Source organism: Pavona decussata, unplaced genomic scaffold (genome assembly GCF_977016875.1).
Source record: "Pavona decussata unplaced genomic scaffold, jaPavDecu1.1 SCAFFOLD_1, whole genome shotgun sequence".
NCBI lineage: Eukaryota > Metazoa > Cnidaria > Anthozoa > Scleractinia > Agariciidae > Pavona > Pavona decussata.
The window spans coordinates 1340802-1354646 of record NW_028145425.1 but is presented as its reverse complement, the minus strand read 5'-3'; the positions used below and the strand labels follow the sequence as shown (position 1 = coordinate 1354646).

The window sequence follows — 13845 nt, the reverse complement described above, 5'->3', positions numbered from 1 at the left end:
CTTATGTAATTTTGAAGAAGGAAGTTTTGATGGATTTGTTTCAACGTTTATAAATGCATGGCTTGTACTTGGAGTACACAGAGATTAGCTGGCATTTTTTTCACATTCGCAGTTATTGTTAAAGAGTAGGACGTTTTTATCAAGGTTAGTGTCTACCACGGATTGATTCTTGTACAAATGTACAGTACCCGGCTGTCAGATCATCCGTTTGTATTAATCTGCCTTCAATAGACCTAATTACGGTTTTGGAAGCCATGTTGATGGGTAGGCAAACACGTCTTGAAATAACAGTGTTTGTATGGAAATCCAGTGTCGAAGAATTTTCGTAAAACAGGTAACGTAGGCAAGCGTCCAATTTCAGGTAGTTGAAAATATGGGGCAACTGCCCGACGTAACTAATCGAACCAAATCGAACGTTCGATTAATCGAACTTAATCGAACCAAATCGAACCCAATCACGCGATTGGGTTCGATTGAGTGAACACAATCGAACCCTCACAAAAAAATTGGGCTAATCGAACCAAATCGAACGTTCGAATGGGTTCGATTAGTTCGATTAGGTTCGATTATTAGGTTCGATTGAGTTCGATGGGTTCCATTGAGTTCGCGGATTAGGTTTGATTTTGCATCAGTGAATATATATTTTCTGGTTGGATTCCCCGGGTCCAATTGTTAGTTGAAAATGGTGGTCGAGTATCAGAGAACACACACTATTTTGGAGATGACTCCAGCAGCAAAAATTGATTTGTTTTCCGCTTTGACGAATCCTTGCGACCTTACACGGTTAACAACTCTGTTGTTGCTTTTAATTGCTTTACTTGCAAATGTGGCAGTTTCATTTATCTCGCGTTATCTTGTGGATGTTAGGGAGTTTAAGAAACGAGGACGGCAACAGTAACGAGAACGCCACAAAACAATGGGCTTAATGAGCAAAAACAATCGCTTTGCACGTGCGTTTTACATTTTGGCACATTTCTTTGCCGTCCTCTGCAAAACAACAACGTGAAATGACCAAATTTTAGGTTTTCTCGAGAACGGGAGCGTATGACGCAAAATCTTCTTTATTTTTCCTTACTTTGACGTCGTTCATACTAATTTTAATTAGTTCCTGGAGAGTTCGCCAGCATTTTCCAAGTTAAACAAATTTAAATGATTGCGAAAGAGTTACAAAGACGAGAAGTTATATTTTTAAAACACGTTCTCGCTACCGTTGCCGTCCTCGTTTCTTAAACTCCCTGTTGTGTTGAAGACCGCGTTCTTCGCAACTAATTTGCATTTTCTTGTAGTCCATTGAACTTATATCATTTTCGATTTTACAGTAAACTCACTGTATTTTTTTTTTGTCCCCAAAGGTTATTTCATTAAAGTGATTATTAGTTATTGTTCTTAATTTTTACTTATATACATATGTTAAGACAGTCCCGCCACTGAGCTGGTATATTTTAAGTGATTTTTATGTTGTTCGATTAGGTTCGATTGGGTTCGGAAATCGAACTCAATCGAACTCTCACAAAAATGTTTTGGTTCGATTGTGTTCGATGTCCGAACTACTCGAACCCAATCGTTCGATTAAGTTCAATTGGGTTCGATTAAGTTCGATTACCGAACTGTTCGATTATTTACGTCGGGCAACTGTTATAGCCCTGGAAAAGGATGTTAAGAAAAAAATTGGAGGGATGCATGTAGCTGTGCCAGAAAGCGTCCAGTCGTGTTTTGAACTTTCCATACATTTCCCTGTATTTTTTCCCGTGAACTAGTTTTAATAGCATTTCACGGCTGGTTCGCTATACAGACAAATGTATGGAAATGTCAAAATGCAACTACAGTAGATGCTTTCTAGCACTCAGCCCTGGTGAAAATCTTTTGAGGATCTTTAAAGATCCTCAAAGATCTTCATGAAGATCTTCGAGGATCCTTATGAAGATCTTTAAGGATCCTTAAACAATCTTGCAAAGATCTTTAAGGATCCTCAAAAATCCTTGCCAAGATCCTTAAGGATCCTCAACTTTCTTGCCAAGATCCTTGAAGATCTTGGCCAAGATCTTTGAGGATCCTCAAAGATCCTTAAGGATCCTTGCAGATCTTGCCAAGATCTTGTCAAGATCTTTAAGGATCCTTTGCAGATCTTGCCAGGATCTTTGAGGATCTGCAAAGATCCTTTGCAGAACTTGCAAAGATCTTTGAGGATCTTCAATTATGTCGCCAAAGATCTTAAAAGGATTTTCAAGGATCCTTTGCAGACCTTTTCAAGATCTTTGAGGATCTTCAATAACCTTGCCAAAGATCTTCAAGGATCCTACAGGATCCTTTGCAGCTCTTGCCAAGATCTTTGAAGATCTTCAATAATCTTGCAAAAGATCTTCAAGGATCTTGAATGAACCTTTTCAAGATCTTGTACTACTTTGAACTTTCCAAAATCACAAAAACATTTGTGACTGAAATTTCCGGTGAGTCTCAGAATAAGCTGTTGAGAATGTACATGTAGTATGTAGATGAAAAAGAACATCAGCATGTCATAAAAGGGATAATTTTATTGAACAATCCCTAACTTATTTTAGTTAAGATTCAGGAATTTATTTGTATATAAATGTAGGTCTACAATGCTAAATCAATACAAAATAACTTGTGTAAATAAAATCAGAAATAGAAACATAACTTTTAATATGTATTGTGAAAGAATAATATTCAGCAGATGGATATTTTACCTCAACCATGATGGACAAAATTTTGACTACAACATGAAGCCTGGGTGATCACGATCCTAATGTTAATGTACAAGAAACTGTAATAATTTTTATTCTAAAATTTGGTTTGACAATTGCCAGTGAAAACGTTTGTACAAGAAAACATAATAACAGAAAAACAATAACTTATAGCAAGCTCTGATTATGTACAAAAGTTCTAATGACAAGGCTACACAGTGCAACAAATTTCAACAGATGTTGTTCGCAACATTAGTGCAAGTCAAAATCCCTCTCTAAATTATCAGCCTTTAACAAAACTTAAAAGTTACTGCCTTGTCTGCACAACTTTAACACATTTATAGTGGCTCAGAAAAATTGTAGTTTTTCCCTCGTGATGACCCACAAAATGTGGAATAACTATATTCTAGATAATGAATAATGTAACAAAACAGTGCAATCACAACATCAGCAAATGTTGTGCTACTATAAAAATTTGATAGGCATAATAATTGTGCAAGCACAGTGCTAAAAGACAAAAAAGTACCAATTTGCTTGTAATTTACATGACCAAAACAATTTGACCCTCTAATTTTCTATTAAACTATCAAACATCAAGTAATGAATTCAAGGCTCAAAGTTACAAATTTTTTTATTTTTTCATTGTTCCTGAGTAGTATATATAGTAGTAGAAGTCACAATTCATAACCATACTAAATCAGTTAAAAATAGGCTCCCCTGCTTACAAGTGACTTAGCTTATTGAGCAGGATTTGGTGACTTCACACAATCTGAAGCTGCAGTCTTGGGTATCGGCCTTGACAACAACATTGAGTTGAAGATCTACAGCAAAAAGAGAAAAAATCATGCACTTTAGTCAGTTCTTCTGTGTGATTACAGTGTTCACATTCGTTTTTAACTGATGGTGCTATTTTATTGTACATGTGGGCATTATAATACTCCACCAAATGACCTTCAACTTCAATCAAATCACAGGCAAATTAAAGTAATGTTATACTCGATCGAATAAGTCACCACACAAATAAAGCTTGCAATTGATTCTCAGTACAACTACAGTCATCTGATTGTTCATTTCAACTAGCACTACAACTACAAACTTACCCCATAAAAACGTTTGTAAATGTTTTATTTTAAAAATAAATAGGAAATGGCTACCTCGACAACCGAGATCAGATGAATTTGTAGCTAAATTCACAGAAGCACATGCATTCATTTGGTTGAATTGTGCATCACATTTTCAAGCCAGTCTTTCATCAAAATCATTGATATTAAAGCCTACCTGTTTCTAAAAAGTAGTTGTCCACGATTTGTTGCTTAAAGCCATCATTTTCTAGCTTAAAAGAAGAAAAAACCGAGGAAATGTGCCTTGTTTTCTTGAGTCCTGCGAAAATCCAAAAGAAACGGTCTTTCTGCGAGCCTGCAGTGTATAGCTGCTGACCAAATTTGGCTTTGCTCGTGCCCAGTCTTCCAAGTCTGATGGAAATCCAAGATGGCTGCCGCTCTTGGCCCGGTGGTTTCCTTGTTTCCTTTATAAAAGAAGTATTGTGCAAGAAAGCGACAGGGTAATCATTTGATGAAGACTGTGAGCAAACTTTTAGCTATTGGAAATCACTCTTTATTTATAAGAATGAATTACTGAGTCTGAGTATCACTAAGACACTATCATGCTGCATGACAAGCACTGATCAGACAATCAGCTGAGTAAACTTATTTATTTGTCTATTGAATTATATCCTTTGGTGGGAAGCCATATAAAGCAGGAATCTTGGTGCAACATATCACAAATTTAAATTGCCAAAACGAAATTCCATATTCCACGTACCCGTTTCTCTGAGACATCCAAGCAATAGTTCCAAGCAAAAAACCAGCAGTATTGATGACATTGCATTATTGCAACTTTCAGAGTTTTAGTCAACAGTCTGTACTTTCCAACACCTTTAAGGTATAATTATTTACTCTGGAAGCTCAAACTCAGTAGAAACAGAAATTTTGATTCTTAATTTTAAAAGTGACAAATGTATTTGTTACTAAAGCGGGCAGATCTGTGTGACTTTCTTTCGAACAAACTATTTTAACTCTATATCTTCATCAAGAAACCACAAACGCTCAAATTTGCTGCCTTCACCTGCCCTTTCATCCCACAAGCTTAGAGCAATAACCGTTTTATAATTCCGGTGTGCAAGACCAATCGTTAAAAGAACTCTTTTATTATTAGTCATTAGTAGTAGTATGTAGTTTTTTTAGATAATGTCCTTTTTCCTCTCGCAGAGTTCTATGCATTCTTCTTTATTATATGTTACCTGTAATTATTAAATTTTTTCCATATTTTGTATATATATTTATGTTTTTCAGTTTCATACAATTTAATTATTTGTACACGCAATTCAGTCTTTGGACTGCGAAGTGTATTTGAATAAATGGTCTTATTGATTAATAAAATAAATTACCAAATGCCTACACTGTAATTGCAAGTGTAATGGCCTTTTATTTTCCATCACCTTTTTTTTCTATTTATCATAGGGGTCTTGCAAACATCCTCATTAAATCCTTGAAGCTCATGAAGGATCCTGGCAAAGGTCTTTGCAAGATCCTTACTATCAAGGATCCTTTTAAGATCCGTCAAAGATAATTCAGTTTAATTTAAAAATCCTTAAGGAGCCCTAAGGATCCTGACAAAGATCTTTGCAAGATCTTCGAAGGATCCTTATTAAATTGTTGAAGATTTTGGCAAAGATCTCTTGCAAGATCTTTGAAAGGATCTTTTAAAGATTCTTCAAAGATCCTCATTAAATCCTTGAGGATCCTGGCAAAGATCTTTGCAGGATCTTCAAAAGGATCTTTCTAAGATTCTTTAAAGATCCTCATTAAATCCTTGAGGATCCTGGCAAAGATCTTTGCAAGATCTTTAAAAGGATCTTTCTAAGATTCTTTAAAGATCCTCATTAAATCCTTGAGGATCCTGGCAAAGATCTTTGCAAGATCTTTAAAAGGATCTTTGTAAGATTCTTCAAAGATCCTCATTAAATCCTTGAGGATCCTGAAGGATCCTTGCAAAGATCTTTGCAAGATTTTTAAAAGGATCTTTGTAAGATTCTTCAAAGATCCTCATCAAATCTTTGAGGATCTTGAAGGATCCTTGCAAAGATCTTTGCAGGAATCTTTGCAAGGATCTTACAAAGATCCTTGCAAGATCCTTACCAATTCCTTGAGGATCTTTGCAGATAGTATAACAAGATCTTGCATATGCAGGATCTTTGACGATCTTTGGAGGATCTTCAAAGATCCTATAAGGATCCTTTGAGGATCTTTATCTTTAAAGATCTTTGGCAGGTCTTTGAAGATCTTTAAAGATCCTTGAAGATCCTGTGAGGTTTTTCACCAGGGAGAGCTACAATGTACATTCCTCAGCTATTTTCTGTAAAATCCTTTGCATCGTGCCTAAAGTTTCCAATTCAGCTCATGAATTTTCAGAAGCAATGTTTTATGAAATTTATTTGACATCGGATTTCCATAGTCAAACACTGTTATTTCAAGACGTGTTTGCCTACCCGTCAAGGTGGCTTCCAAAACCGTGATAACTTGAAGGTCTATAAAGATTAAGCTTAATATCATATATAACTTAATTCACAGGAAAACCTAATTATTATTCTTTAAATTTCAGTGTCATATATTGTACTTATCACTTTTGGGAATAACATTGCAAGTGATCCATGTTTTCCTGAAAATGTTAATGTATTATAATGAGTTTGAGAAAGCCATTCTTAACCTCGTTAATAATTCATGAAGAGAAAACAAAGGGAATCACAACCGTGAAGGAGGCTTGGAAATGTGATCATTTAATTATCATAAAATTTGGTGGATATTAATATGCTTTGAATTTCTCCAAGAATTATTAATGGCTTGAGATAATCATAATTATATCAAACACCCAAAAGGCTACATTTCATCCAATTTAATTTCCCAACACCTTCAGACTGAAGTTGGTAGTTTAAAAAACTTGGTTGTGCCTTGTTTTTTCTACCCATTTCTCAGTGTTTGGAAATTGGATCAAACAGTCTTCAGAGATTACAACTACATCCTTGTTTGTGCAGTTTCAGGTTAAGCATTTTTGCACCCATGTCGAGCAGTTTAGATGAGGGAACCAGTAATAACAGTACACACCTTGAAAGGACGGAGAGTTCAACAAGAGAGGAGGTGATGGTCTGAGTATTAGCTGGGAAAAATTAGGAATTGGCCATTAATCAGAAATATTGTAATACTGGTGCAGTGAGGGATTTTGGTACAATTCAAGTTTTAATAAGAAAGGTGTAACTGGTCACAGGAGCAGGTATAGAGTGAGAAAAAAAGGGGGCAAGATGTAGAAGAAAAACAATTTATTTTAAACCACAGCTGTAACAACTAGTGAGACAACAGGAAATGAGAGAAATACAGAAACGTTTTCTGAGATGTTTAATTAAGGACGGTGCCTACTATTGTTACTCGCACGCATACGTTCTGCGCATCGCGAGATACTCGGGTTTCCTATGGGTGGTGCCTACTAATACAGGAATATTTTTGCGCGGTTTGAAACTATACGGAGAAAGCAGAACTTACCAAATGCCTTTGGTATCTCAAAAGAAAATTGGGGGTAACCATGCATTTTTCCGAGAATTATAAGCTTCAATTTAGGAAAAAATCCCATACATTGCTTTATATTTTGGCGCTTTTTAGAGATATTGCTTCATTTAATCTCTGAAAAATGCGTGGTTACCCCCAATTTTCTTTTTGGATTCCAATAGGCCTTGCTAAAATCTGCTTTTCCCCCATAGTCATAAACCGTACAAAAATACTTCGGTATTAGTAGGCACCGTCCTTAACAATATTAAATAAATTCAAGTTATCAGTGGTCAATTTCTGTTTGCGCTCATAATTTGGTGGGAAGCTTGCCTGATTGCTTTTGCTCATGATAACCATGAAATATGCTTCGCTTGAGTTAATTAGTTCAGTTTTTGTGCACAAAAGGAAGTGAACCAACTTCAATTACATTTGGTTTTTCAGGTATTGTGGTAGCTGACTACCCCACATCAGTGCAGCAGAGGTCCGATCTCTTCATACATCTAGGGAAGGGATCCATGGGGCTGGGCCCTTCCCCACCTTATTTTTTAGATCAAAATTGAGGCCTGTAGGGTAATGATACTTCATTTCATGAAAAGAAGCAAGTCATACATTGAGAGTGGACTCCTATTTACATGTACAGTTGACTGACCCTAATTGCGGACACTGACCATCTAAGGACAGCGAGTTAGTGTCCTTAATAGCGAAAGTCTGTAAATAGCTTGAATTTATTTCAGTCAAACGTCTGTAATCTATTTTTGCTGGGGATTTAACTACTAGCTGTCCGTATCATCGGGGTATTCGTAATAGCGAGTTGTCCGCAAGGCGAGAGTTGATGGTACCTGGAGGTCTGCTTCTGTCACAGATACAGTATAATTATTTTTAAAACAATCAACTTTGTTCCCAAGGTCAATCCTCTCCAGTTTGTCAACTTAAGTTACCTTTTCTTCAGGGTCTCAGATGACCATTTTGATTCTCTTACTTGCCTCAGTTCTTCAGAGTGTGTTGACATCAGTATTAATGGGGGCTGTCCATGCAATGTAATTTATTATTATGACAACTTTGTATGTTATTTTCTTTTTCTTTTATGTTTTACTTGTAAATTGTTCTCTTTGGCAGATAGTAGCACAAGCCACTGTAACTGAAATCATTCAGCAGTCAGAAACTGTGAAAGGGCTGTGCTTAAAAGTTGAGGATGATAGATTTACATTCAAGCCAGGACAATGGTAATCATCCAAAGGCATGCTAAATGATAACAATGTCATCAAATTTTAAGGCCATTAAATTTCTGTCTGTAATATTCATGAAATAGTAAGTGTTTTTGATAACCCCTGCTACCCCAGACAAGGTGGGTCCTCTTCAAACAAACCTGTTGTGACCTGTCAGTTCCTTAATGGCATTGCTTGTGGCTGTGTTATCAGTAATGCTTGCATGTATTTTACTTTGGTTTTTTTTTTTTTTTTTTTTTTTTTTTTTGCTAGGGTTGACTTTTTCATTCCTGGGCTATCAACTGTGGGAGGATATTCAATTTGCTCCACTCCCAAAGAACTAAAAGAAAGAAACACAATAGAGCTTGCTGTCAAAGAAAGCGAACATCCCCCTGCATTGTGGGTCCATACAAAGGTTTGTGTTTGTGAACAGCTCAATATATTTTATATATAATTATACTGTATTGTAATGGCCACCCTGTCATAGTAGCTACAATCTGTCCAACTAAAAACCATCATGAAACAATTTCAATGGAGCTTTAATCCCCCTTCCTCTTTTCAATGTTGCTTCCTCTACAAAACAAGTTCCATTCTAACAATGGTTATGATAACAAACAACATCATTATTTGAGTCAACAGTGAGTGGGGGAGACGGGTCATGTTTCAAAAATATTTGACCCGGATAATGTTATTAATGATGCGGTCAGCAGTTGGTAAGAGAACTGAACCTGACTCATCCTCAGTCATCTCTCTTGTCTCTTTCTGCAAGGGCTGATGGAGGGAGCAAAGCATGTATGAGAGACAATATTTCTCCCCCTTCCTCCTTCCCATCAGCCCCCGTGCCTCTCTCTCTCTCTTCAGCACACATCTCCTCAAAGACAAGGCATGACAGAGTTGAGTCAGGCACTGAACTGCTGAGCAGAAGTTTAGGGGTTGTGAACTAACTGGCCTGAGTAGCAAGCATTTCTAATTGTTCAGGTGGCGTTTTGTGCTGTTTGACCACGCAGAAATTGGTACGAGACAAAAACAGCCCATTTTGTGCGTCCAAAAGTACGAAAATTGGCTTTATAGTGCAGAAAACTCCACTGAAACACTTGCTTCGCAGGCTACACTGTATGAACTAACTGGTAAGATCATAGTTAGCTATTGCTCAGCATCAGGTGATCATGAATGCCACTGTGGGGTGACAATCAGCCATAAATGGGCCTGTCTCCTACACCTCAAAATAATTGGCAGAGGATGTTAAAAACTCTTCTGCTGTTTAAAAAGAGTTGGGTCACTGCCAAGTCTAGCAAAATGAAAGGAACGTTAAATAAGCATTTAAACATAAATGCCTAAACCAGGACAACAAGTAGGCTTGCAACAGTAGTTAGGTGTTCATTGTATTACAGAGCAGCTTGGCTGCCCAACATTTTGAGGCAGTAATCCCTCCAGTTAATACTGAGTTCCATCAGTGCATGATTAAATTACACTGACAGTTATCTTTACTTTACTTGTCCTCTGGTGCCAAGGTGGCGCATAGGGCCTCCACATGGGCTTCCCAGCGATTCCTGTCTTGCGCTGCAGTGCGCACCTCACTCCAGGACTGCCACCCTGCTTTGGACCTCTCTTTTTCTACCGTGTGCCGCCAAGTTGTTTTTGGCCGGCCTCTCTTTCTCCTTCCCTCTGGGGTCCATGTTAGGGCTGTAACACAGTCATTGCCAGGTTGTTGTCTCAGGATGTGTCCAATGAATCTCCATCTCCTTCTTCTTACCTCTTCACTCAACTTCTCCAGTTATCTGTTCCCAATAAATTGTAAAAGTTAAAAACAATGTTTTGGTATGTGCACTTACAGAGAATATAGCATTGTACCAACATTGTTGTTTGTTTGTTTGTTTGTTTGTTTTTTATTTATTTTATTAATGTCTGTCACAGTGCTGTGTTGGAAGCAAAGTTCAAATGAGAGTGGGAGGAAACTTTTTCTTTGATCCCAGGCCTGGTGATCCCAGCTCAGATTTGCTTCTTATTGCTGGTGGTGTTGGTATCAATCCTCTGTATTCCATTGTGCGACATGTGGCTGATATCTCCAGTGACCTGCCAAATAAATATTCTGGAAAGACAGTACTGTTATTCAGTGCAAAGAACATAGATGAACTACTTTTTAAGGTACAATGCACATGCTCACTTGTAAAATATTTGCAAACTACTGTACATAAAAATGAAATGTAAGCAGATGTCAGAATAATTTCCTATTGCCAGACACAAGGTGGGTCATTTCTTATAGCCGTCAGTTTTGATTGCTTGAAATTAGGTTCGCCAAGTGTTTTTCTTTTGCAATTTATGTTTTATTGCGAGGGTACTTCATGATTGTAAGTTCTCAGGTTAAATCGATATGAGTCAATTACTTTGAAAACATGTTAATGATGGAATAGTCTCCTTCATAGCCGTTGTTGCCCAAGTGACGGCTGCAATGGAGACTAGCGATGGAAAGGCCTTCTTGGGTTTGAAATTTATATAGTGATTAAGGATTTTTTTTTTTTTGGTGGTGGGTGTGTAGAAATTTTCTGGTGGTCTTTGTTTGGCTGGCAGGGGGGGGGGGGGGAAGAATTTGGTATGGTGTAAGGTTCTTTTTAGGGTTTTATGCAAGGGATAGTTGACTTAATATTTTTGAATTATATTTTGCACCTTTGGATGTTTTGGGGCGCAGTTTTAGCCACATGGGACTTTTTTGGGCCGAACAACTTACAGTGTATCCTCATTACTGCATATACTGTTCCATTTAATACTAATTAAATACACATGAGTTAACCCTTCAAGGGTCCCATTCCTCACTGGTTGTGGAGCCTTTTTCAGAGGCTGCACTCAGCAAGTTTTAATTTTCACTCAAATTTTTCCACCTTTAGTTAGAGTTCTGTGGTATTGACATGTGATCTTCTTCCCTTTCACAGGATTCCCTTTTGGAAATTTCCAAAAGATGTCCTTCAATACTCTGCAAGTTTTTTACCACAAAACCCGAAGCCTGCGATCATAGCGTGTCGACTGCACACCACATACAAAGTATGTCAAACACAGTCCTGACTCCTTTTAAAGAGTCTTTAGTGATCGCCTCCTACGCGGACGCTGTTTGGACTCGTCACGCATTCCTCCCCTCCATAACGGTTTGGTGAAGAGGAGAATTCTATTCTCCACCAAATCGTTTAATAGGGGGGGGGGGGGGGGGAGGGAGGAATGCGTGACGAGCCAAAGAGCGTCTGCATAGGAGGCTACTTTTGCAAGAGAATGTCTGCGAAACTACTGACATTCTATTCTCCACCAAATGGTGCAGGAAGCGGGAGGGTGGGGGCGGGAGAAAGAGGGGAAGAGGGTGGTGGTGGTGGTGAAAGGGGGAGGGCAAGTAGACAAGCTATTGAAGATTCTAGTTGGTACCGTTTTAGTTGGCCTGTCAGTGATCTGTCGACAAAATTATTATCTTGTGGTTATAAGATACATCTGGTGTTTCTGCCCTTTCCTCTCTCCCGCGGCCTACTTTCCTCTCAGCTTACTTTGCCTGCGGTCCTTCATTTTTTCCTTTTCTCCAGAGCAGTGCTTACCTGTGGTGTTGTTTATTATACTGTACGAAGTGGTTCTACCTTTTGAGTCTGTGGATGAAATCCTATAGCTTGAGCAGTCAAACTAAAGCTACTGAGCAGTAATGGTAATGGTAATGCATTTATATACCGCATTTTCTATTTATATATATTCAAATGCAGTTTACATCAGCATATGTCCATTAGCGACCTCATCCTACCCTCCCAACCCATGAAATCATGAAACAGCACAAAGACCAGACCAGCACACCGGGAACTCCATGCCCTACTCTTGGCGATTAGTGTCTGGGTTCTTTAACGTCCCACAGGGTTATGAACATTGAAGTGTTGTGAGACGGGGCCTACGGTTTATCGTCCTTATCCGAGAAGACTAGAAAGTCTAACCATTTGCAGATGTCATTACAAAGGTAGCACTTTCTCCTCAGTTATTTAAAGACCCTGAGTGTTGGTCCGGCCGGGGTTTGAACCCACGACCTCCCGCACGGTAGTCCGATGCTCAGTACAGTACAGTACTTTGCTTTGGCCTGTTTATTATGCTGTCTAAGGTGAACTCCTTTTGATTCTGTGGATGAAATCCTAAATTACGACTGTTTTAATGAAAGCAATTGGGTAGCGCTTGCCTGTGGTGCTGTTTATTATGCTGTTCAAGGTGAACACCTTTTGAGTCTGTGGATGAAATCCTAAAGTGCGACCATTCAAATGGAAGCTACTGAGTGGCGCTGTTCGGGGTGATTCTAGCTTTTGCGTTTGTGGATAAAATCTTAAAGTGTGAGCATTATTTTAAAATGAAAGCTACAATTCTTGCAGACTTCAGTTGGCTTACTTGAAGCTATGTTCTCAAAATGTGGTACCTGAAATAAAAGTTTGCAAATGACGTCGCATCCATGGGTTGAAATTTAATTTGTCCCAGTTTCCGTTTCGCTTTGTAATATAACCCAGACGGTGTATTGTTTACAAATTCCTTCACCCTTTTTAATCCGTCTGTTTTTATTTCAGGTCAACATGGTCGTATAAATGAACCAAGTCTACAAGAAGCCATATCTTCCCTGGACAGGAGTAATTTAACATGTTACATCTGTGGACCCCCACCTATGATTAAAAATATGACGGACATTTTGCGCGAGCTCAACATTTCAGAGAACAGAATACACTTTGAAAAATGGTGGTAGCGATTAGCAGTTAGCTTTTTAAAACATTTATTGAAGGAGTAATTTTAACCCGTCAAATAATTTTGATAATTTTCGTCTCCGAAATGGTGAGAGGAGCAAGTGTCACCTATTTCTAGTGTCACTATGAATAGCCAAAAACGTTTTTTGTTTGAATGGAATCGTTAAAATAGTGGGTCAGTTTTGTTAAAAAATAACCCTACCAGTGCACAGAAACTACTATTAATTGCGTTTGACTGCGGATGGCGTGGATGAAATTAGATTGCAACTTGAAAAAAATGGCCAATTTTGTTCAGGTTCTTTTTGTGTATTTTAGAGAAGTTGCTAAAAATTGACTATGGTTTGTTCTTCCAAGGACAAGAAGAGCAATTTCGTGTTACAAACCAGGTTCTTTGTCAAATATGTGAGCAGCCAGTCTTTGTTGATTAGTAATTCAGTTAAGCCACATCAGTTTTGATTTTAAAGACATGTTTGGATAGATCTTCTGTCATCTTCAGTTTTAAATCGTAATGTAGAAATTAAGTTGAATTTGTAATAAGTACACAGAGATGCTAAATTATGAGGAAAAAACTCTAACAGAATAATAAAAGAATACGTGACAATGTGACTAT

At 37.9% G+C, this 13845-nt stretch overlaps 1 protein-coding gene and 1 long non-coding RNA gene across 4 annotated transcripts; one reads left to right on the top strand and one right to left on the bottom strand.

The window, feature by feature from the left end:
- Positions 1 to 2: 2 nt before the first annotated feature.
- Positions 3 to 13836, top strand: LOC146490167 (oxidoreductase NAD-binding domain-containing protein 1-like). Of its 3 annotated transcripts, none has more exons than XM_085103539.1 (7): positions 3 to 144; positions 6799 to 6895; positions 8414 to 8520; positions 8776 to 8917; positions 10417 to 10647; positions 11430 to 11613; positions 11730 to 11755. In XM_085103539.1, exons 2-7 carry the CDS (start codon positions 6818 to 6820, stop codon positions 11738 to 11740), a joined length of 753 nt encoding a protein of 250 aa, XP_084959665.1. In that variant the 5' UTR covers positions 3 to 144; positions 6799 to 6817; the 3' UTR covers positions 11741 to 11755. The 3 variants fall into 3 exon arrangements, with proteins under 3 accessions (XP_084959665.1, XP_084959542.1, XP_084959618.1); XM_085103416.1 differs by lacking the exon at positions 11730 to 11755 and adding an exon at positions 13065 to 13836 and having other exon boundaries at positions 5 to 144; positions 11430 to 11538; XM_085103492.1 differs by lacking the exon at positions 11730 to 11755 and adding an exon at positions 13065 to 13836 and having other exon boundaries at positions 10 to 144; positions 6793 to 6895; positions 11430 to 11538.
- On the bottom strand, positions 2512 to 5355 carry LOC146490168 (uncharacterized). The gene is made up of 2 exons (XR_014863436.1): positions 3981 to 5355; positions 2512 to 3523 (listed from the first exon to the last, which is right to left on the bottom strand). It is a non-coding gene; the product is annotated as an uncharacterized LOC146490168 (long non-coding RNA).
- Positions 13837 to 13845: the final 9 nt, after the last annotated feature.